This window comes from Lepus europaeus, chromosome 6 (genome assembly GCF_033115175.1).
Source record: "Lepus europaeus isolate LE1 chromosome 6, mLepTim1.pri, whole genome shotgun sequence".
In the NCBI taxonomy this organism is placed as follows: domain Eukaryota; kingdom Metazoa; phylum Chordata; class Mammalia; order Lagomorpha; family Leporidae; genus Lepus; species Lepus europaeus.
Genome location: NC_084832.1, coordinates 14,575,900 through 14,598,141, shown reverse-complemented (window position 1 = coordinate 14,598,141; position 22,242 = coordinate 14,575,900). Strand labels below are relative to the sequence as shown.

The window sequence follows — 22,242 nt, the reverse complement described above, 5'->3', positions numbered from 1 at the left end:
CTGCCAATGGACATTTTTGTAAGACATATCTCATATATTTTATTAGTCATATGGGTAGACTGTATAATCCTATGAATATTCATCATCCAGACCTTGTTCCTCATTGGCTTTGATATAGAACTTCATTGTTGATCTTTGAATTGCAGGGGGTGATGTGCAAAAACTATACGCGATTGTTGAGGAGCCAGGGTATTCATAGGAGAAAGTTGCTTATCTCTGACATTTTCTCATGCTAGGTGGGATTACAATAGCTATATGTGGAATGAGTGAGATGAGCTTTTCTCCTTTTTGGACAGAGAGAGAGGAAGAGAATCTTCACATCGTATGATTCTGTGAGGTGGGATCAAATAGAATTGACATTTTATTTTCCACAACACCGAGGATGCTCACTGAACCTCAGTGGACTGACTGGTGCTGGGGGAATAGTCTCAAAAATACTGTATACTATTTGCTGTACTTTAATGTGCTAGGTACACAGGGAACAAAGGTGAAGAGACGCCAGCCCTGCCTTTGTGGAACCTAGTCTGTTTGGGCTAATAAAAAGTTACACTTTTAATTTAAAGGCTCTGTTCTTTTTGTGCAACCGTTATCCTTGACCACTGTGTAACGTGATATTTGGGTTACCACAGTGGAACTTATCAAATGGGGAGAACCCTCTTAGGAGTCAGATGTCACCGTGCTGAACTCTCCCACCATTGGCTTTAGTTCATTATGGAGGCTGCCTGACTTTATGCTTTTACGTCTGTGCTGGAGTTGGCACAGTCACACCTGTGGTTCCACCTGGGCAGGGGTAAGAGCGCCTCAAACTTGACACTGGACTTTCTGAGGGTGATAGCCTGGGAGAGAATTTCTTTCAAGTACTTGATTAAGACTCCTGGAAATTTAAGTGTTGACATGTTTGCCATCAACAGTACATTGAGGGGCTAAGCAAGGTGCAAAGAAGAAAAATTAAAAATGAAGAAGTTGTATTGTTTTTGAGTTAACTTCAGTAAAAATTAAGTCTCAAGGTACATATCCATTTTTGCAGTCAGCTTGTGAACATCTTTACATAAATTATCATTTCTGGATAAATAAATTCAGACCATCTTCTCAGCTGTGAACATTTTTTGGCACAGTTTTCAGCATTGGTAGGTTCCTAAGTGATTTTTACTAGAACAGAACTGGGGAGTTTCAGATCTTCAATTCTTTCCGCCAGATCTATCCTTCCCCAGAATGAGACATGTTGAAGATGTTTGGAAGCTGTGTGTCACTGCATAAATACTTTTTTTTTTTTTAAAGATTTATTTACTTATTTTACTTGAAAGTCACAGTTATACAGAGAGAGTCTTCCATCCGCTGGTTCACTCCCCAGATGGCTGCAACGGCCAAAGCCGTGCTGCTCAGGAGCCAGGAGCTTCTTCCAGGTCTCCCACGTGGGTGCAGGGGTCCAAGGACTTGGGCCATCTTCTACTGCTTTCCCAGGCCATAGCAGAGAGCTGGATCGGAAGTGGAGCAGCTGGGACTCGAACCGGCGCCCATCTGGGATGCCGGCCCTGCAGGCTGCTGCTTTACCTGCTATGTCACAGCACTGGCCCCACTGCATAAATTCTTGTAGGCCTGATTGTTAGGTGGGGGTAAAAGCCCAGAGCTTTCAGTGCAGGGGGATTTTGAGCATGGTTGGCTTCAGAAGACCAGAGTTCTGTCTGCTATTTATTGTCTGTGATCTTGGCAAGTCCTTTAACTTGTAAGTCTTTATTACCTCATCTGTCGATATCTCAGGGATACCAGGGAGCACTTAGAAGGCATAAGGGAGATGTGAGTTCAGAGTGGTAGCCTCATTCTTCCTCCTTTACCACTTTGGTCCAGAGAAGCCAGAGAGATTGTAGAGTTGTGGTAACAGCGAGAGAGCAGGCAACCTTTTTGTGAACTCAGACTGCTAAGAAATTAATGTCATCTGCATTACACCCTTAAAGTGGATAGATGAGAGTGGGTCATTGTTTGCTAAGAGGCTTCTAAGGAAAGACAATTCCAGTGTGCTCTAATTCATTGCTTTTCCATAGTAAAAGACTGCCATTCTTAAGACAGGCACATGAGTCTGTTTTTCTTAAACTTTGGTAGACAACATGCAGTTGTGTCTTGTTTTTTGTCCATTCTGACAGTCTCTTACTTAGTATCAACTTTCTGTTGTTATTTTGTCCTGATTTTACATTATTAACGGAAAAGGAGAAACATATCCTGAGTCACACAACTTTTAGCTAATAGGTCTAGAAATGATATTAAAGTCTCCTGGCCGGATTTCTCTCCGTATTCATTTATCTGTGTACCTAATATGGTGTTTGTATAATTCCTTGCTTGAAAGAAAATGCAGCTTGAAGAATTCGAATGCTTTCCCTTTTTCTGATACTTGATGGGCCCATATTTGTACCATAATAGCTCAGACTACATCTGACAGTTTGTTTGGCCCTCTCAGGCCTGGAATTTTATTAGCCAGGAACTATACATGGGCAGAACATGAATGCACATACCACATATTGATGGAGGAGTGGTGGGTAGAATGGAACTTGATAGCTAAAGCCTTGCACATCCTCGTTTTCCCCCCCTATCTAGAGCAGTCATGGGGTTCACAGCAGGCCTAGATTAAAGGACTTCTCACATTCCCGGGCATTGATCCTTGCCACTTTTCATTTCGTTTTCTGGTGTACCCTTGAGGTTTTCTGACAGACTGTAACCTTCAATTTTCTTTTTCCTATAGGAAACCTATGAGAATATCCCGGGCCAGTCAAAGATCACATTCCTCTTACAAGCCATCAGAAATACAGCCGCTGCTGAGGAGGTACTGCCTGAGTCTGGGGACGTTAGAGGAGGATCAGGATGGAGAATGAGAATTGTTGTGTACTGCAGAGATGTTGCTAGAACTTGGAACTTGCTGTTTGCTAAAAGCTATGTAGGAGTTCCTATATTAAAAATGAGAATTTTCTTGGAAGATGATATGTTCAAAGTAGATAAGTTAATGGTTTTATAAATTAGTTTTAAGTGATTTCTGCAGCTATAAAAATTATGTTTATTGACATAGTTCATTCTGAAGGAGGAAATTTTTCAGCATTTCAATGTTACCAGATGTTTTGAAAAAATACATTTATCTGTCTTAAAAATGTGTGCTTTGAGTCTTCTCTGGTTGAAGCATATGTGCTAAAGATGTGCTTAAAAACACATTCTAGAATTCTTTAAAAATGCATTTTAGTGGCCAGCATTGTGGTGTAGTGGATAAAGCTGCTACCTGTGAGATCAGCATCCCATAGAGTTGCCAGCTCCCTGCTAATGGCCTGGGGAAAGCAGCCGAAGAGGCCTCAAGGGTTCGAACCCCTGACACTCATGTGGGAGACTCTGGCTCTTGGCTTCAGCCTGGCCCCAACCCTGGCAGTTGCAGCCATCTGAGGAGTGCACCAGCAGCTGGAAGAGCTGTATGTCACTTTGATTTTGAAATCAATGAATAAATATAAATATATTTTTTTAAACAAGGGATTTTAGCGAATTACCTGCTGTACCAAATTCATATTTGGATGGATTTTAAGAATTTCCTTTTTTTCTGATAAATCAACACTATTCCCAAGTTTTGTAGTTTACTACTGTCCTATATAATTAGCAGCTAATTTTATTTTTTTCTTCCTTATAAAGCAGTGTCTTCATTAATATTGAGTGTCAAAGAATACTTTGGAGAAAATGTCAAAATACTGAAGTCTAAAAAGCTTCTCTACCTAGGAAACATTTCATTTATAGTTGGTAAAGTTTCATTGCTAATAATTGCATTGTAAGCAAATGCTTTTGCTAATACTTGATGGAAATGAAATCAGACCTAACTTTTACATAGTGTTTCTCCTGACTTCTTGTCTGCGAGTATTGGGAGTTTGTTATCCCCTTATAGCACATATAAAACATTATACAAATGCTGCAGATTTTTAAAATAGATTATAAAAGGCTTTTATTTGTTTTAATTTTTTTAAAAGATGTATTTATTTACATGAGTTACAGACACAGGGAGAGGCAAAGAGCGAGCTCTCTGTCCGCTGGTTCATTCCCTAAATGACCGCAATGACAAGTTTGGCCTATCCAAAGTCAGGAGCCAGGAGTTTCCTTCAAGTCTCCCATGTGGGTACAGAGGCCCAAGCACCTGGGCAATTTTCCTCTGCTTTCCCAGGCCAAAAGCAAAGAGCTGGATTGGAAGAAGGGCAGCCAAGACACGAACCAGCACCCACATGGGATGCCAGTGCTGTAGGCGGAGGCCTAACCTACTACACCATAGCGCCGGCCCCTATTTTATTTTTTTAAAGTCTATAAAATCCTGTTTTAATTTGAGTGAAGAAATGGATGGTGGTGAATTAGCCTCAGCATCTTTTTTTTTTTTTGGACAGGCAGAGTGGATAGTGAGAGAGAGAGACAGAGAGAAAGGTCTTCCTTTTTGCCGCTGGTTCACCCTCCAGTGGCCGCTGCGGCCGGCGCATCTCGCTGATCCGAAGCCAGGAGCCAGGTGCTTCTCCTGGTCTCCCATGCAGGTGCAGGACCCAAGCACTTGGGCCATCCTCCACTGCCTTCCCAGGCCATAGCAGAGAGCTGACCTGGAAGAGGGGCAACCGGGATAGAATCCGGCACCCCAACCAGGACTAGAACCCGGTGTGCCGGCACCGCAAGGTGGAGGATTAGCCTGTTAAGCCATGGCACCGGCCGCCTCAGCATCTTGATTGTGGCTTCAGAGGTTTTAGCATTTGTGTGAGAAGAGCTGCACACTATTTTCAAACATTTTTATAAGAATTTTAACCACTTTGAATTCTTTATATAGAGCATATGTTAGACTTGTTAAATTTTTTTGCAACCTACCATAAACTATTCAATATAAAGATTTCCCAAGGAAAAGTAATAGAGGAAGAAAATGGCAAATTTTATTTGTATAGCCTAACTTTTTCTTGTTGGTCACAGTCCCAAAGTATAGTGATAATGAATAGTAACAACCTGGAAAAAACTGAGAGCAGGAGAGATAGGGTTTGGTGTTCTCAATGGTTTATTGAGAATGATGGTTGTCTCAGCTACTCTTTTATACAGAAAATGTCAAACTTAAATGTATTCCTCAGATTTGAAAATGGGGATTCACAAAGTATTGAGATTGATGAGCACTTTAAGGTATGGGGAAGTTGTGATGTTTGCATGAAATGATAGATTTCATAGCCTTTTATATAAAATGCTCATGAAAGGGCAGTTATATAACAAGATAGGCCCGGCTGGGAGCCTGAGGTTAGGTGGTAGACACTTCTGTTGTAGAATGAAAACCAGATGGATTGTCAGGAAGGAAAAGAGCACTGTAGGCTTTGTGGTATAAGATTTGCTTTTCCCCCAGAGACTATTACATATAGGAATTAAGGATAGGCTTATAGTGGAGACACGTGTTCCTGTTTGAATTCTAGTGTGTAGGAGTTTCCTCAACTGCAAGGAAAAAACGCTTAGTAGGTGGCACTTGCTATACAGTAGCCTGATGTTAACTTTGATTTACAAGCAAAGTGCTTTGGAGACGGATTATAAAAATAGAGTGGTGAAATACGTCAATGGCACAGTGAATCTAGTTTGTTGGAAATATTTCCTCGAGTAAGACATGAAGTTATTAACAGTGTTATCTATTTATAGGCGAGACAAATGGCTGCCGTTCTCCTCAGACGTCTTTTGTCCTCTGCATTTGATGAAGTCTATCCAGCTCTTCCGTCTGAGGTCCAGACTGCCATCAAGAGTGAACTACTGATGATTATACAGATGGAAACACAGTCTAGCATGAGGAAGAAAATTTGTGATATTGCTGCAGAACTGGCCAGGAATTTAATAGGTACATATGAAAATCCACCTCATAGGTTTTAGAAAAAAGTGATTATGTCCTTCCTTTTTCTTTCAATGGAAGGTTGATTCATGGGTACATGAGTACCATTTCTTTTGTTCAGAGTGAGTGCTTTTGGAGCCATAAGTTACAGCTGTTTGTGAAATGTCATTAATACTTAATTCTATGTGGAAGAGTAGTTTGCTTGCAAATTACCAGTTATGTTTCCTTCTTAGTGTGTAAAGTTTTATGAGCATGGGCTACTTAATTATATAACCTACTTCTTAGCTTCAACCTGCCAGTTGAAGTACAACTCTGTGGGCGCCAGGTGCTTTTGATATTACATATGTATTTTGATAAATTATATACATATTTTGATAAATTATATATTATATTTTGATTAATTATATAAATTATATATTTATATATATAAAATAGTATAGCTATTAATGCCATAATACCTTGAATGTTATAAAATGCCCAGAAATATTTTTAAAGAATTAGATAAAAAGAGGCCAGCGCCGTGGCTCACTAGGCTAATCCTCCGCCTTGCGGCGGTGCTGGCACACCAGGTTCTAGTCCCAGTCGGGGCGCCGGTTCTGTCCCAGTTGCCCCTCTTCCAGGCCAGCTCTCTGCTGTGGCCAGGGAGTGCAGTGGAGGATGGCCCAAGTCCTTGGGCCCTGCACCCCATGGGAGACCAGGATAGGCACCTGGCTCCTGCTATTGCATCGGCGCGGTGCGCCGGCGGCAGCGCGCCAGCCGCGGCGGCCATTGGAGGGTGAACCAACGGCAAAGGAAGACCTTTCTGTCTCTCTCTCTCACTGTCCACTCTGCCTGTTAAAAAAAAAAAAAAGAATTAGATAAAAAGAAATACATTTACACATCATAAAAATCCTTTTCAGTCAACCAAAAATGTTAATAATACAATTGAATGTTCTTCACAGATTGTTTTGATAGGATCCATACATACACATATACTTACAAACTGACTTCATTCAGATGACATTTTAGTAGTTGAGGAGTAGCTGAGAGAATATTGTTGATTGTGCTTGGTACATGGTGACAGTCATTTTAAGTAGCTTAGCAAGTTCTCTTCTCAGATTTTAAGCTTGCAGATGTGAATTTTTATAGGTGACGTTATTTCTCATTCAGAATCACTGAAGTGGCAGGGGTTGGGCACAGTGGTTAAGGTGCTGAGTTGAGGCTCACACATCCCATATCGGAGTGCCTGGGTTCAAGCCCTGGCTCTCCTCTTTATTCTAGCTTCCTGGGAGGTAGAGGTGTTGATTCAAGCAATTGGGTCCCTCCCCATATGGGAGACCTAGATTGGGTACCACACTCCCATCTTCAGCAGGCCCAGCCACAGCTCTTGGAGGTGTTTGGAGAGTGAACCAGCAGATAAGAACCCTTGTCTGTGTCTCTGCTTCTCAAATAAATAAATACTTGAAGAAATCACTTAATAGAAACATTTCCAAAGTAATTCAGAATGCTTTTTTGTAGGTTGTTTTTGTTGTTTTCTAAGTTTTTAAAGCATTTTTTTGAGTTCCCCTCAAAGCTTATCTTTACGTTGAAGAGACAGATTAAGATGTTTAGTTTTATTTTTTAATGTCACCTAAGCAGCACACTTGTCATTTGTTGAAAGTTCACAAATACAAGGAAAATTTTAGTAAGAAAAAGTCTATAACTCATCTTTAAAGGCTGTAACTCCTTGTGACAGTATAACCAGTGAGTCTTATAAATAGTACAGTGGATTTTTATGGTTACTCATTTACAAAGTTTCGTTAAAAATTTTTAAACCTTGTTTGAGAATAAGCATAGGGATACTATCTGCAAAGTGTAAGCCCCTCTGTGGGTCATAGGATTCCTGCTCCATTTAGAAAGTGATCATGACTTGGGGCCAGTGCCGTGGCTCATTTGGCTAATCCTCTGCCTGTGGCGGAGTCGCGGTTGCTCCTCTTCCAGTCCAGCTCTCTGCTGTGGCCTGGGAATGCAATGAGGATGGCCCAAAGTGCTTGGGCCCCTGCACCCTCATGGGAGACCAGGAGGAGGCACCTGGCTCCTGGCTTCAGATCTGTGCAGCACCGGCCGTGGCAGCCATTTGGGGAGTAAACCAATGAAGGGAAGACCTTTCTCTCTGTCTCACTCTCTCACTGCCTATAACTCTACCTGTCCAATAAAAAAAAAAAAAAAAGTGATCATTACTGTGAATTCAAATGTTGCCTTTACCTAGTTATTAACAATATAGCTAGTGTGTATATCCAACCAGTCATATCTATATAGAATTACAAATGCTGCCTTTTCAAATGCCACTCCATAGAAATAACCACTGTTAATATCTGTGGTCATGTGATTCAGATATACAGTTTTGTTGTGTTCTTAACTAGATTATGATGGCATTTTGTGGTTTAGGGACTTACTTTTGTGGGAATTTTTAGAATACAGAAGCAAGTGGCATGTTCTATTGATGCGTGTTTTGAGTAAAACTTATGAAATGGAAGATTTTGTCTTTAACCTTCTGAAGTTTGCCTTCTGCACCTTATGCCCAGGTTTCTTTACTTTTTAGATGAGGATGGCAACAACCAGTGGCCTGAAGGGCTGAAGTTCCTTTTTGACTCAGTCAGCTCTCAGAATATGGGTCTGCGGGAGGCTGCTCTGCACATTTTCTGGTAAATTCTGTGATCTGAGTCTGTGCAATATACCCTGTCTAAGCACATTTCAATTAATGGGTTTAGCATAGTTTAACTGTTAGATTTAAAATAAGAATAATACCTCTAGGGATGTGCATTTGACCTAGCAGTTCAGACACTGGTTGAGGTGCTTGCATCCCACTGTGATTGCCTGGGTTCAAGTCCCTGCTGCGTTTCTGGCTCCAGCTTCCTACTGATCTGCATACTGGGAGGCAGCAGGTGATGGCTCTCGAGGTTGACTCTGCCACTCAAATGGGAGACTGGGATTCAGTTTCCAGCTCCCAAGCAGTTGGGGAGGGAGTGAACTAGCAGATAGACGTTCACTCTGACACCTTCTCTCAAGTAAAAATAATGTATGAGTTTTTAAATTGGTACTAAGCATTTTTTTAGAGTAATTCCTTTAGATAAGGTTTAGGTTTGTGTTGAAAACAAACTTGGGAAAACTTTAATTTCACATTATGAGCCTTTCTTTATGTAATAAAAGTTATTATTTTCTTTTTTATTTATTTATTTATTTATTTTTTGACAGGCAGAGTGGACACTGAGAGAGAGAGAGACAGGTCTTCCTTTGCCGTTGGTTCACCCTCCAATGGCCGCCGCGGCTGGCGCACTGCGGCCAGCGCACCACGCTGATCCGATGGCAGGAGCCAGGTGCTTCTCCTGGTCTCCCATGGGGTGCAGGGCCCAAGCACTTGGGCCATCCTCCACTGCACTCCCAGGCCACAGCAGAGAGCTGGCCTGGAAGAGGGGCAACCGGGACAGAATCCGGTGCCCTGACCGGGACTAGAACCCGGTGTGCTGGCGCCACAAGGCGGAGGATTAGCCTAGTGAGCTGCGGCGCCAGCCCTTATTTTCTTTTTGTCACTTATGATTCTGAAAGTTTTTTTGAGTGATTTCTTCACCCTTTGTTTGGAGATTAACACACTACTAGTTGTAACTTTTTTTTTTTTCCCTAAAAATTTATTTATTCATTTGAAAGTCAGAGTTACAGAGAGGCAGAGAGATCCTCCATCCGCTGGTCCACTCCCCAACTGGCTGCAACAGCCAGACCTGGAATGATCCGAAGCCAGGAGCTTCTTCTGGATTGCCCATGTGGCTTCAGGGACCCAAGGACTTGAGCCATCTTTTACTGCTTTCCCAGGCCATAGCAGAGAGCTGGATTGGAAGTGGACTCAAACTCGTTCCCATATGGGATGCTGGCACTGCAGGCAGCAAAAAATACTCACTGCACCACAGCACCAGCCTACTGGTTGTAACTCTTACAAGGCCACTTTAAGAGCTTGTGTTGATGTAGTAGGTTAACTTGCTGCCTGCAACACTGGTGTCCCATATTGGCACTGGTTTATGTTTTGCCTGCTCTACTTCCAATCCAGCTCTGTGTTAATGGCCTGGAGAAAGCAACATAAGATGGCCCAAGTGTTTGGGCCCTTGCCACCTACACAGGAGACCCTGAAGAAGCTCCTGGCTGCAGCCTGGCCATTACAGCAATCTGGGGACTAAACCAGCAGATAGAGGATCTCTGTCTCTCTCTGTAACTGACTTTCAGATAAATAAATAAGCCTTTAATTTAAAAAAAAAAAAAAAAAAAAAAGAACACTGTGACAATGATTTTGAGAGAAGAGAATGCTATTGAATTCACATTATGTTTCTGGATCTTGTGTGGCAAAGTTTTTATTTTTTAAGATTTATTTATGAGTTACAGAGAAAGAAAGAGGGAGACACAGAGATCTTCCATTCAATGGTTTACTCCCCAGATAGCCACAATGGCTATGGCCTGGCCAGACCGAAGCCAGGAGCTTCATCCAGGTCTCCCACATGAGTGGCAGGAGATATCTTGGGGCCATCTTCTGCTGCTCTCCCAGGCTATCAGCGGGGAGCTGGATTGGAAGTGGAGCAGCTAGAATAGAAACCAGCACCCAAATGGGATGCCAACATCACAAGCCTGCGACCTATCTACTACACCACAGCACTTGCACCCAGCTTTGTAAATACTTCAACAGTTTGTCTACATATTTATAAACAAATGGGCCAAGTTTAGAACTAGGTGATTATTTTAACCCCTACTGTGTTAGATAATAGATAGTTTTCTGTTACCTTTAAGATATGACTAATATGTTGAATTTGCAGCTTTTCAAGATCATATGCATTTTAGACATTAAATAAGGTACTGCTTTAGTTGTTAGCTATATCTTGTTTGTATCAGCAAGCCAGGTTAGGGAATTCATCCAATTGCCTACGTAATTTAAAGTAGAGCAGAACTTGGATTCCCTGAGACACCAAGTATAGGAGCAGATGGTCAGAAAACACAGTCATTCTTGTCCCATCCTGTAGTCCAAGTCAGTGTCCAGCTGAGATGGTGATAAGAACAAAGCTTGGGTCTGGAAATGGGCTGTTGAGAACCTCTCCTCCCTGTCTTACCTCTCTAATATGTTCGCTTCCATTCACCCAACTGGAAAGTGCTTAGAGCCAGAGCGTGAGGTGGTGATGATCAACCAAGGAATAATTTTGAATCAGGAAAATGTTCATTAGTGATCTAGCTCACGTTTTACTAAGATATAATAGTGAGATGTTTAATAATATAAAATATAAAGAGTGCTTTGAATCATTTTTTTAGGAACTTTCCTGGAATTTTTGGGAACCAACAACAGCACTATTTAGACGTCATCAAGCGGATGTTAGTTCAGTGTATGCAAGATCAGGAATATCCATTGGTAAATAATTTCAATTCCACTAATATTAGCATGTAATATAATCTGACTTGTGCAAGAAATCAGTATATTAGACTATTTTTACTTATATACCTTAAAATACAAATGCTGGTTTTACTGATTTTAAAAAAATCTCATAATGATTAAAAAACTTGAACTACGTCCATCAAAATGTCTCATGTTTGCCATTTTTACTCTGCATTTTAGATCAGGACATTGTCTGCTAGAGCTACAGCTGCATTTATACTTGCAAATGAGCATAATGTTACTCTGTTCAAACATTTTGCAGACTTGTTACCCGGATTCTTACAGGTAAGAAAACCATATAAAATAAATCATAATTACATTCTGTAGAGTTTGTTTAAATTCTCATCAGTTTTGTAGTGCATTAATTCCATAAATATTTGTCATATGCTGGCACTCCGGATACAGCAGTGAACGAAGCTTGCACATCTCTGTCCCCACTGAGCACACATATATTGCTTTGGCAAAACTTCTTTAATCTCTTAATATTCAGAGCTATAAAATTTTCCTATAATACAAATAGAATAAACAATCATATGCTTATCACCGAATGAATTACATAGGGTACCTCTGTAAACCATGTAGCCTTGAGATTTAGTGCCTATTTTATGTAAAGAGAAGTTAAGGAAGAGAGTATCAAAAACTTTTCCAAGATCACAGTTTCAGTAAGTGGTAGAATCACAGTTTAAGTTCATGTATCAGGCTGCATAGTTCTTGCTGTGAACTATGGGGCTTTTAACGGTTTACATTATGAAGTAAGCAGTTTATGGTTAATTCACTGTGTTAGGAGTTCCCAAGGATAAATCAATGTTACCTTCTGCCAGAATAAAATTGGGCAGGTTGGAGTTGTGATTCTCAACCTTGTGAAACGTGTGAACTCCCTTTTTTGCCACGTATTGTAACTTCTCACATACTTTATTAAATGCAAAGGTAACATAACTCATGTACCTACAAGATTTTTTAAAAATACCATTTTATGGCCATAAGTAAATACAAAGAAGAACTAAAAAGAAGTTAATGTAAAGTGGCCTGCTTCTTCCACATACGGATGCTCAGGCATCACTACAGTAAAAGGCATGCTAGACTAGGTGATTGCTAAGTGACCCAAATGCAGCAGCTACAGCTGAACTGATAAAGAGCTATCTTTGCCACCACAGTTACTGTTACTTCTAAAACTGCTAACAAGCTTTCCTGAAATTGTAAGGTTCTGGACAAAACAATTTTTGTCCTTGATTTACATAGCAGCAACATTTGCAGCAGAGGAAGTACTTTGTAACTTGGGTTCAGATTATTGAGAGAGATTTTCCATTTTCATCAACATGGGTTATCATATGAACTGCATGCTGAGAAACATTTTCATTAACATGGGTTATCATATGAAATGCAAGCTGAGAAACATTTTCATCAACATGGGTTATCATATGAACTGCATGCTGAGAAACATTTTCATTAACATGGGTTATCATATGAAATGCAAGCTGAGGAAAATCACGAGTCCTTTATAAGTGCTTGTCTCAGATACAGGGCATCTAGTATCGTTGGCATTTGCCCGTTCTCAGTCACATGATAACCGAGAAATATCTGTTGAGAACCACTGAGTTAGAAAGGATTTAGAAGAGCTAAAATTGTTTTCCACGTGATAAAAAGTTAATAACAGGATTTAGTGGATCTTCTCTCCCCTTACTGTCACTCTGTGATGATACTTTAGATCTGTGATAAAACGTTAACTGTGATGTGCTATCATTTTAATTGTTCATCATCTAAAATCTCAAGTTACTATTTAAATCTAATCCCAGAGATTTTTTTCTTCCTCTGGGTTTTTGGAGTAAGTTGAAATGTTCGAGACTGCTAGTAATTGTTATTCTGGAAGACACTGCTAGATAAAATATGCATCCTGAATCCCACAGTGATCAAGCTTAACATTAATAAAGGAAGAAGGGAGCTGGTGTTGTGCCTAGTGCAATGCCGACATCCCACATCAGAGTACCAGTGCAAGTACCAGCCACTCTGGCTTTCAGTCCAGCTTCCTGCTAATGTGCTTGAAAAAGCAACAGGTCATGGCTCAGGTACTTTGGCTCCTGCCACCCATGTGTAAGACCAGGATGAAGTTCTGGCTCCTGGCTTCCACCTGGCCCAAACCTGGCAGTTGAAACCATCTGGGGAGTGAACCAGTGGTTGGGAGATGAATCAGTCTACCTCTCTCTCTCTCTCTCTCTCTTTCTCTCTCTCTGTGATTCTGCCGTTCAAATAAATAAATAAACCTTTGAAAGGGAAAAAAATACAGTGGGCAGTATTAGACACTCTAACTGTATCATAAAATCTGCAGGGGCCGGCGCTGTGGTAGAGCAGGTAAAGCCACTGCCTGCAGTGCCAGCAGTCCATATGAGCCCTGGTTGGAGTCCCAGCTGCTCCACTTCCAATCCAGCTACCTGCCTAATGTACCTGGGACAGCGGTAGAAGATGGTCCATGTTCTTGGGTCCCTGCACCCACGTGGGATACCTGGAGAAGGCTCCTGACTTCAAATCAGCCCAGCTCCAGCCCTTGTGGCCATTTGGGGAGTGGGCCAGAGGATGGAGCATCGATCCCTCTGTCTGTCTCTCTGCTACTTTGCCTTTCAAATAAATAAATAAATCTTTTTTAAAAAAAAAAAAGGCCTGCAACACGGATAGAGGGAAAGAATGCCTTTGGTTATAACAATTCCTTCACAGCCTACGTTTTGTTATAGTGGTTGTCATCATTCCACTGGTTTCAGTTTTGGCTTGGGATTCTGTTTTGTATGTTTTTAGTTAACATCAAAAGGAAAGTGTACACATAGCTGTAGGTAGAATAATTGCATAGTGTAGATTGCTGAATTATTTAGTGAAAAATAGTAATATTTCTTTTCTGTCTGTCTCTGAGGAATATATTGGCCATCAAGGCATTATAAAGTGAGTCTTAAGCACCTTGGTTTTCTCTTTTCTAGGCTGTAAACGACTCGTGCTACCAGAATGATGATTCAGTCCTAAAATCCCTCGTTGAGATTGCAGATACCGTTCCAAAGTATTTACGTCCCCACTTGGAAGCAACTCTACAGCTAAGTCTAAAGGTAAATACTTTAGTGAAGTGTTCTGTGTATTATTTTTAGAGAAAAATCTGCATTATTAAATGTACACAAATATGTCTTCTTTGCAGTTGTGTGGAGACACTAGCCTCAATAATATGCAGCGCCAGCTTGCACTGGAAGTCATCGTGACCCTGTCTGAGACTGCAGCTGCTATGTTAAGGAAGCATACTAGTATTGTTGCGCAGACTAGTAAGTCAGAGGTCTTCAAATAGTTTCTGTGTAATGAGATGAGACTGTTGGGTAAATTCACAAAGGACTATGTCATTTCTTGGCTTTGTTAAGAATGGAAGTATCTTCTCAGAATCAGATGTGTCTGAGGAAGTAAACCTCCATACATATGTGCGAAGACCCAACACTGGCTTTGCTTTTAAAAGATTTTGTAGATGCCCAGAAGCCTGGTGTTAGAAGTGAAATTTTCAGTGGATTGAGATTGTGTTCTATCACTTACACGTTAAATATTGAGCAAAGTGAATAGAATAAAAAATAATTCTGAGGTAACATGTAGCTACCTAGTAAAAAACTGAAAACCAAGATAATGGAATTGTGGTACATTCCAGTAAGGATGGGTTTAGAACACACATCTAATTCTCTGGCCAGGGTTTTCTTCTCTGTGCTATCTTGCTTAGTCTTACATACCTTCCGCAGGAGAAACTTAGTGATTGGTGTGCTGTGCAAGGACTGTGAAGTCTCACCGTACTGGAAGTAACATGGTTGTGTTATGTCCTAACCATTTCTTTGTGTACTAATGGGAATTTGAACAAAGTAAATACTTTACCAGTCTTACTTTGTAGTGGTACTTATAACTTAAACTGAGAGGGGTGCCTGGGGTTTTAGAAACTTTCCCATTAAACTCAGGAACAAGAAAAGTATTCTTACTAACACTCTACTGGTGGTCCCAGACAATGCATCCAGAGACAAAAATGAGTAGAAGAATTCAAACAAAAATTAGTGCTTACTTGTAAGCTCTGTGGTTGTCTATTTAAAGAAAAAAAATCAACAGATAAATTGTTAGACGAGATCAAAGGATTTAGCAAGGCTGTTAGATATGAGCACGTAAAAATTAGTGTTCCTGTATACCAGTAATGATCACTTGAAAATTTTACTAGGAAAAAAAAATCTTGTGATAGGCACAGTGTGTAATTTGTGGGAATAAGTCCAAAGATGTCTAAGACCTTTATGGAAGAAACTGAATAGTATATTGAAAAACTAATGAAGAGCTAAGTTTTCCTCAGATCACTTTATAAATTCAGTACATTTCAGTCAAAGTCCCAGTAGGGATTGATCGTGACAGATTTGATACTGAAAATCTGTGACGGAACATAGGGCCTGGAGTAGCTAAAGCAATTTGGACGAACAAGGTGGAGCTATTGCCCTATCAGTTATGAGAATTTAGAATTTGTTGGGTGTAGGTGGATAGAACAAAAGGCAGAACAGACCCCGCTCACATGGAAACAAAGCCAACTTGAAAAGCTGATTTATGAAGGGTTATTGGGACAGCTAGTTATTTCTATGTAGAAAAACACATTCCAACCTCAGATATCCTATAAAAATTAATACAAGGTTGTGAATACACTTCACAAGTAAAGCTTAATGGTAGAAAATTTTTAAGACTGAATCATAAACCATATATACAGATTTTGCTAAATTTGCAAAAACTAAACATTTTTGGATGGCTAAATACACCAGAAATGAAATTAAGAGATTAAGCTACAAACTAGGTAAAAATAATTGCAGTGCATACAATAAACAAAGTTTTGATACCTAGAAAATAGACAAAGGCTGTGAACAGAGGTCTCAATACAAGAGTAATAGTGGATACAAGTTGTCTGGCAGTATCAAGTGTTGATGAAAGGTGTGGAGCTGCTGGTCACTTTTTGTTATGACCTAAGACAGCCCTCCTAAATTTCCCATAGCAATGTAGATTATGTAAGAGCAGTAGAGAGCAGTTTGGTGATTCTTGATAATATTGAAGATCCTTGTAATGATTAATGTCCAGACTCAACACTTGTCAAGGAGCCACATAGGAATTTCATGAAAGCATAAGCAAGAGGAGAAAAAGTTGGGCCACAGTATTTCAGGACTGAAGTGTTCATGAACAAAAGAGTGGGTAGTGTGTTTATGTTACAGAAAGCTATGAAGTAATTAGTGAAGTCCATGTGTGTTGAAGAAAAATGCAAATTGCCAAAGGTACAGACTGGATTCATGTGTGAGAATACAGAAATTTATAGTTCAAGTGTAAAAATATTTTGGGAATGATAAACATTCATTTTGTGGTGGTGCCTACCTTTTAGGGAGGGCACAGTGGGATTTGGGAAGCTAACAGAACTGTTTGGCTCTTTACTGTTAGGTTTTTTTTCCCCTTTAAATGAGATTAAAGCAATTATAGCAAAAGGTTAAAATTTAACAGACTATATTTTAGGGGCACAGGCAAGCACAGTCCTTCCTTGAAACCCTTGGGGAAACTACCCCCACTACCACCACCAGGATATCAAAATTCTCAGAGGCTCAAGTCCTTTATATAAAATGGCATACATAGTGTTTGCATGTAACCTAACTCCTGTATGCTTTAAATCATCTCTAGTTTACAATACCTAATACAATGTAAATGCTATCTGTATAGGTATTATATTATTTAGGGAGTAGGAAAAGGAAAACGAGTCTGTGCATGGTCAGTGTAGGTTTTTCCCGAGTCATTTCCATCATGAATTGATTGAATTCTAGGATGTGAACCTGCAGATATGGAGGGCTCACTCTAGGGTTTTGTCTCATTCTCTCAAAGGCAAAGTGTTGTATATTTAAACTTCTTGTTTATAACTTGATGATACTGACAGGTATGAAATAATTACTTAATTTAGTTCCCCAGATGTTAGCAATGATGGTTGATCTGGAAGAGGATGAGGACTGGGCGAACGCTGATGAACTAGAAGATGACGATTTTGACAGGTAACCCCACACCTGATGCTACTGCGTGGCAGTGCTTCAGGTACTGGTGTGCCTAAGGTGGGCAGGAAGAGCTCCAGGACTACAAGGACCAGCTTTTCCCCATTGTGATTTGAAAGCTGAGTTTCAGTTTGGAATATGGGAGACTTTGTGTTGTATATGATTCTGTGACTTTTTAAAGATTTATTTATTTGAAAGAGTGACAGAGGGAGAAAGAAAGCAAGACCTTCCATCCAATTTTTCAATCCCCTAAATAGCCACAATAGCAAGTTCTGGGCCAGTCTGAAGCCCAAAGCCTGAAACTCCATCCAGGTCTCCCACGTGGGTGGCAGGCTTCCAGGTCATCATCTACTGCCTTCTCAGGCACATTAGCAGGAAGCTGGATCAGAAAACAAAGCTGCCAGGACTTGAACCTGCACTCTGATAAGGGATGCTGGTTGTCAAAGCAGCAGCTGAAGCCACTATGCCACAACGCCAGTGCCTTTTCTTTGTCATATTTTATAAGTGGTATTTTAATGAATAACTTCTGCTAATAAAATTTATATGCATTTACTGAGCATTCACAAACTAATAGTAAATAGATAATACATGAAACAAGGAAGTTATCTTTTTTAAAAAACTTAAGACTTGAAATACAGCAAATACAGTAACTTTTATCCTTTAAATTTTTTACATACTTTCTTAAGTTTCAGCTTATCTTTTACATTGGCTATAAAGAAGCTTTTATATGCATCAACTTGGCTTAGAACAGTGTTCTAGCAGAATTCTCTGAACCCTGTATCTGCCCATTACGGTGCAATTCAACATCACGCTAGAGAAGATGCAGTGGTGACAAGATTTGTACGCTGGGTGACTGGCAGTGCTAATTACTGTGCTGCTTAGTTATTTTGCCTTAGGGAGCTCCCATAGATGCAGATTCTGATAGAAAAGCTAACTGACATCGAGTCTGTTCATTGTGTAGTAGTGCATTCAGGTAGCACCTTGAATGTACATGAAATGCAGCTCTTCAGAGCTTTTACTTGAATTGACTTTTTTTCAGTAGTCCCAGAGTTATGTTTTAGACTCTAAAGTGAAGGTCGATTGCTTTGTGTGAGGCTCCATGGGCCACTGATGACCCGAGGTGAAAGCCCGTTTCTCTTGCTCATCCCAGCCTTCCTTACACACCACTGAAATTATTTCCCTGAAGGTCTGCTAGTCCGTATACACCACCAGGCTGACGAGGATCAAAATTAGAGACATTTGACTCTGTGCTACATTTTTGAGACCTAATCCTTTTATTTAAAATGATTGACTTCTGGCTTTGGTGGTGTTTTGAAGTATTCCTCCACTGGGCTGAAGAGAAGATGGAAGTTAGGCCATGTTTCCTTTCTTTGGCTCATTTACCTGTCCTTTAAATTGTCCTGGAAACAACTCTTAAACGTACTCAACTTAAGAAACTACTTTTTCTGGGTTTAGATGGTTAAGATTTTCTTAGGGTGTAAAAGTATTTTCAGATCAGATTTTTAGGCCTAAAAGCCCATTAGGAAGTCATTTACTTCTTCATCTATATTTGTCCTCAAAAGAGTTAAATATTGTGCCCATGGCAAATCTGTTCTTCCATTTCCAAGTCAAAATAAATGTACAAATGCTTTGTGCCCATAGCACTTCAGTTTTCAGTGAAAGCGGTAGTTTTCATCTTTGAGTTTCATCTTTGCTTGCTTTTTGGCAGTGCAGTTGGCACTGCTTTAAGGTGAATGAGCTAGCTTACTGTGAAAAGGGAAAATCATATACCTTCTCTTACCCCTTCCAATTTTCCGTGTTCTGCACACAACGTAGTTTGAAGGATATTTTTTCTAGGAAATGAGATACACAGGCTCCCTCCAACACTCTGCTTTTATTTCTGAGAGAAATCTTCCATCAGCTTGTTACTTCACAAATGGCCACAATGGCCAGACATACGCCAGGCCAAAGCCAAAAGCCAGGAGCTTCATCTGGGGTGTCACATGTGGGTGGCAGGGGCCCAAGCACTTGGGCCATCATCTGCTGCTTCCCAGACTGTTAGCAGGGACCTGGGATCAGAAGTGGAGCCGCAGCCTGGTCTCCAGATGGTGCCCATATGGGATGCCAGTGCTGCAGGCAGCAGCTTAACCTGCTGTGCCACAATGCTGGCCTCTGTGTACCCCCTTTGTAAAAAAATGTAACTTGAACACCATGTTGAAAAGACAGTGGCTGGTGTTGTCAGTGTACTTGACATCTGCAATGCATATTAGAGTGCCTGGGATGGGGTCCCTCCTCTGCTTGCAGTCCAGCTTCCTGCTATTGCACATCTCAGGAGACAACAGATGATGGCACAAGTACTTGGGCCCCTGCCACTTAGAAGGGAGGCCTGAACGGGATCTCTGGCTTTTAGCTTCAACCTGGCCCAATTGTGGCTGTTAAGGCGTTCGAGGAGTGAGCCAGTGCAAGAAGGATCTTGGTCTCTATCTGTGATTCTACCTTTAAAAATAAGTGAATGAACTTTAAAGAAAAATGTATATTTTTTAAAGACTTCTTGATTTTTCTCTCAGTGCTAGTTTAATAACATGTTGAGAAATATGTACACTGTAATTCCTTGTGTATTTTAAATATGTTGACTGTGTTACTTTGTTCCTGTGTTTAGTAACGCAGTTGCTGGTGAAAGTGCGTTAGACCGAATGGCTTGCGGACTCGGTGGGAAGCTCGTTCTACCGATGATTAAAGAACACATCATGCAAATGCTTCAAAATCGTAAGCTATCCTGCAAATGCTAGAATAGCAAAATGCTGCTTTCTAAATCAACTCTAACAAATACTTAGACTATTTTAAAATTGTCTTTGGCTTTTTATGATTTATATTTAACTTAATTCTTACGTTCTCCTGATAAAATTCTATTTAGTCATCTTTGGAACCTTTTTTTTTTTTTTGGACAGGCAGAGTGGATAGTGAAAGACAGAGAGAAAGGTCTTCCTTTTTGCCATTGGTTCACCCTCCAATGGCCGCTGCGGCCGGTGCACCGTGCTGATCCGAAGCCAGGAGCCAGGTGCTTCTCCTGGTCTCCCATGCGGGTGCAGGGCCCAAGCACTTGGGCCATCCTCCACTGCCTTCCCGGGCTATAGCAGAGAGCTGGCCTGGAAGAGGGGCAACCGGGACAGAATCCGGCGCCCCAACCAGGACTAGAACCCGGTGTGCCGGCGCCGCAAGGTGGAGGATTAGCCTGTTAAGCCACGGCGCCAGCCCTTTGGAACCTTTTAGTCTTACGCTAAAAAGAATGTTTTTCCTCACTGCCAGAGATACTTGATTTTTCCTTCCAAATAATTAGCTTCAGTGGATAGAAAACCTAATGGAGCTTTACAGATTTACTTCCTAATCAGAAATATTTAGACTTGAGTTTGACTTAAATTTAAATAAGATATCATTAGTTGAGTGTTTATGAATATTAGCATGTTTGATTCATATAATTTTCCTTGAATCAGTCTTTTTTTTTTTTTTTTAAGAATTGTTTATTTATTTGAAAGGCAGAGTTACAGAGAGACAGAGGCAGAGAGCAAGAGAAATCTGCTAGTTCTCTTCCTAAACGGCCACAACAGCTGGAGCTGGGCCAGTTTGAAGCCAGAGCCAGGAGCTTCCTCCAGGTCTCCCACATGGGTGCGGAGGCCCAAGTACCTACATCCCCTACTGCTTTCCCAGGCCATAGCAGAGAGGCAGCAGGTTTACCTGCTACAGCACAGCACCGGCTCCTGAATCAATCTGTTACAAGAACAAAACAGGGCTGGCGTTGTGGTGAAGCAGGTTAAACCACCACCTGCAGTGCCTTCATCTCATGTGGTTCCAGTCTCAGCTGCTGCACTTCCGATCCTGCTCCCTGCTAATGCCTCTGGAAGAGCAGCAGAGGATGGCAGTACCAAAGAATATTGCATATTTTTATTTTAGTTACAAATCTGATGTTTATTTTTCTTAAATGTTAAAATATTAAAGTGTATAAATTATAAGCCCCTTGATTTGTATTGAGAGGGGATTGCTGTGAACACTTCTCTGAGACTTTGCTCTGACCTCATACATGCATACTGCTGTGCTGTGGTTTTTCAAAATGTGACTACACATATACATATAGACATGTGTAGGCCTTTACTCAGGAATTTATCATATCACTATGAGTAGCCTAACTTTCACATATGGATCTTGGATAGTTTTCTCTTTCTACCCCTAATCTTTTTTGAGCATCTTTTTCTAAAGGGATAGAACCAGATTGCTTGACTTGTAAGAGTTGCAAAAACCCTAGCTTTTCAATTTTAAGATGAAATGAAGCTCAGAGACATTAGGAGATTGCACAAAAGTCCAACCAGCAATCACTGTTTCTTCTTTGATTGACATTACTCTTCAAATGAGGTTGTTGGGAATGTGGTTGTGATTTGTAATTAAAAATTCAACTAATACAATTCACTAGAAGGCTTTACATATGCATCATAGATTTTTTTTTAAGTATATGGCTTTTGGCATCTGTTGGTTCACTTCCTGAATGGCCCCACTGGCCAGGGCCTGGACCAGGCTGAAGCCAGGAGGCAGGGGCTTCTTCTGGGTCTCTATGAGTGCACTTGGGCCACCCTCCACTGCTTTCCCAGGCCATTAGCAGGGGGCTGGTTCAGAAGTGAAGCAGCTAGGACACGAACCAGTGCCCATATGGGTTGCCGGTATTACAGGTGGCTTTTTCTTTTTTCTTTTTTTAATTAATTTTTAAAATTTATTTGACAGGCAGTGAGAGAGAGAGACAGAGAGAAAGGTCTTCCTTTGGTTGGTTCACACCCCAAATGGCTGCTACGGCCAGCGCACTGTGCCAATCCGAAGCCAGGAACCAGATGCTTCCTCCTGGTCTCCCATGTGGGTGCAGGGGCCCAAGCACTTGGGCCATCCTCCGCTGCCTTCCTGGGCCACAGCAGAGAGCTAGACTGGAAGAG

General features: G+C 40.9%; 1 protein-coding gene across 1 annotated transcript in view; it reads left to right on the top strand.

Moving 5' to 3' along the window:
• Positions 1 to 22,242, top strand: part of IPO5 (importin 5) — a 43,930-nt gene that overhangs the window by 3,073 nt on the left and 18,615 nt on the right. The window contains exons 2-10 of the mRNA XM_062194004.1: positions 2,732 to 2,812; positions 5,650 to 5,842; positions 8,394 to 8,496; positions 11,132 to 11,228; positions 11,433 to 11,537; positions 14,213 to 14,335; positions 14,422 to 14,542; positions 17,209 to 17,296; positions 19,932 to 20,038. Coding sequence (XP_062049988.1) covers positions 2,732 to 2,812; positions 5,650 to 5,842; positions 8,394 to 8,496; positions 11,132 to 11,228; positions 11,433 to 11,537; positions 14,213 to 14,335; positions 14,422 to 14,542; positions 17,209 to 17,296; positions 19,932 to 20,038 — 1,018 coding nt within the window. The remainder of the gene's footprint in view (positions 1 to 2,731; positions 2,813 to 5,649; positions 5,843 to 8,393; positions 8,497 to 11,131; positions 11,229 to 11,432; positions 11,538 to 14,212; positions 14,336 to 14,421; positions 14,543 to 17,208; positions 17,297 to 19,931; positions 20,039 to 22,242) is intronic.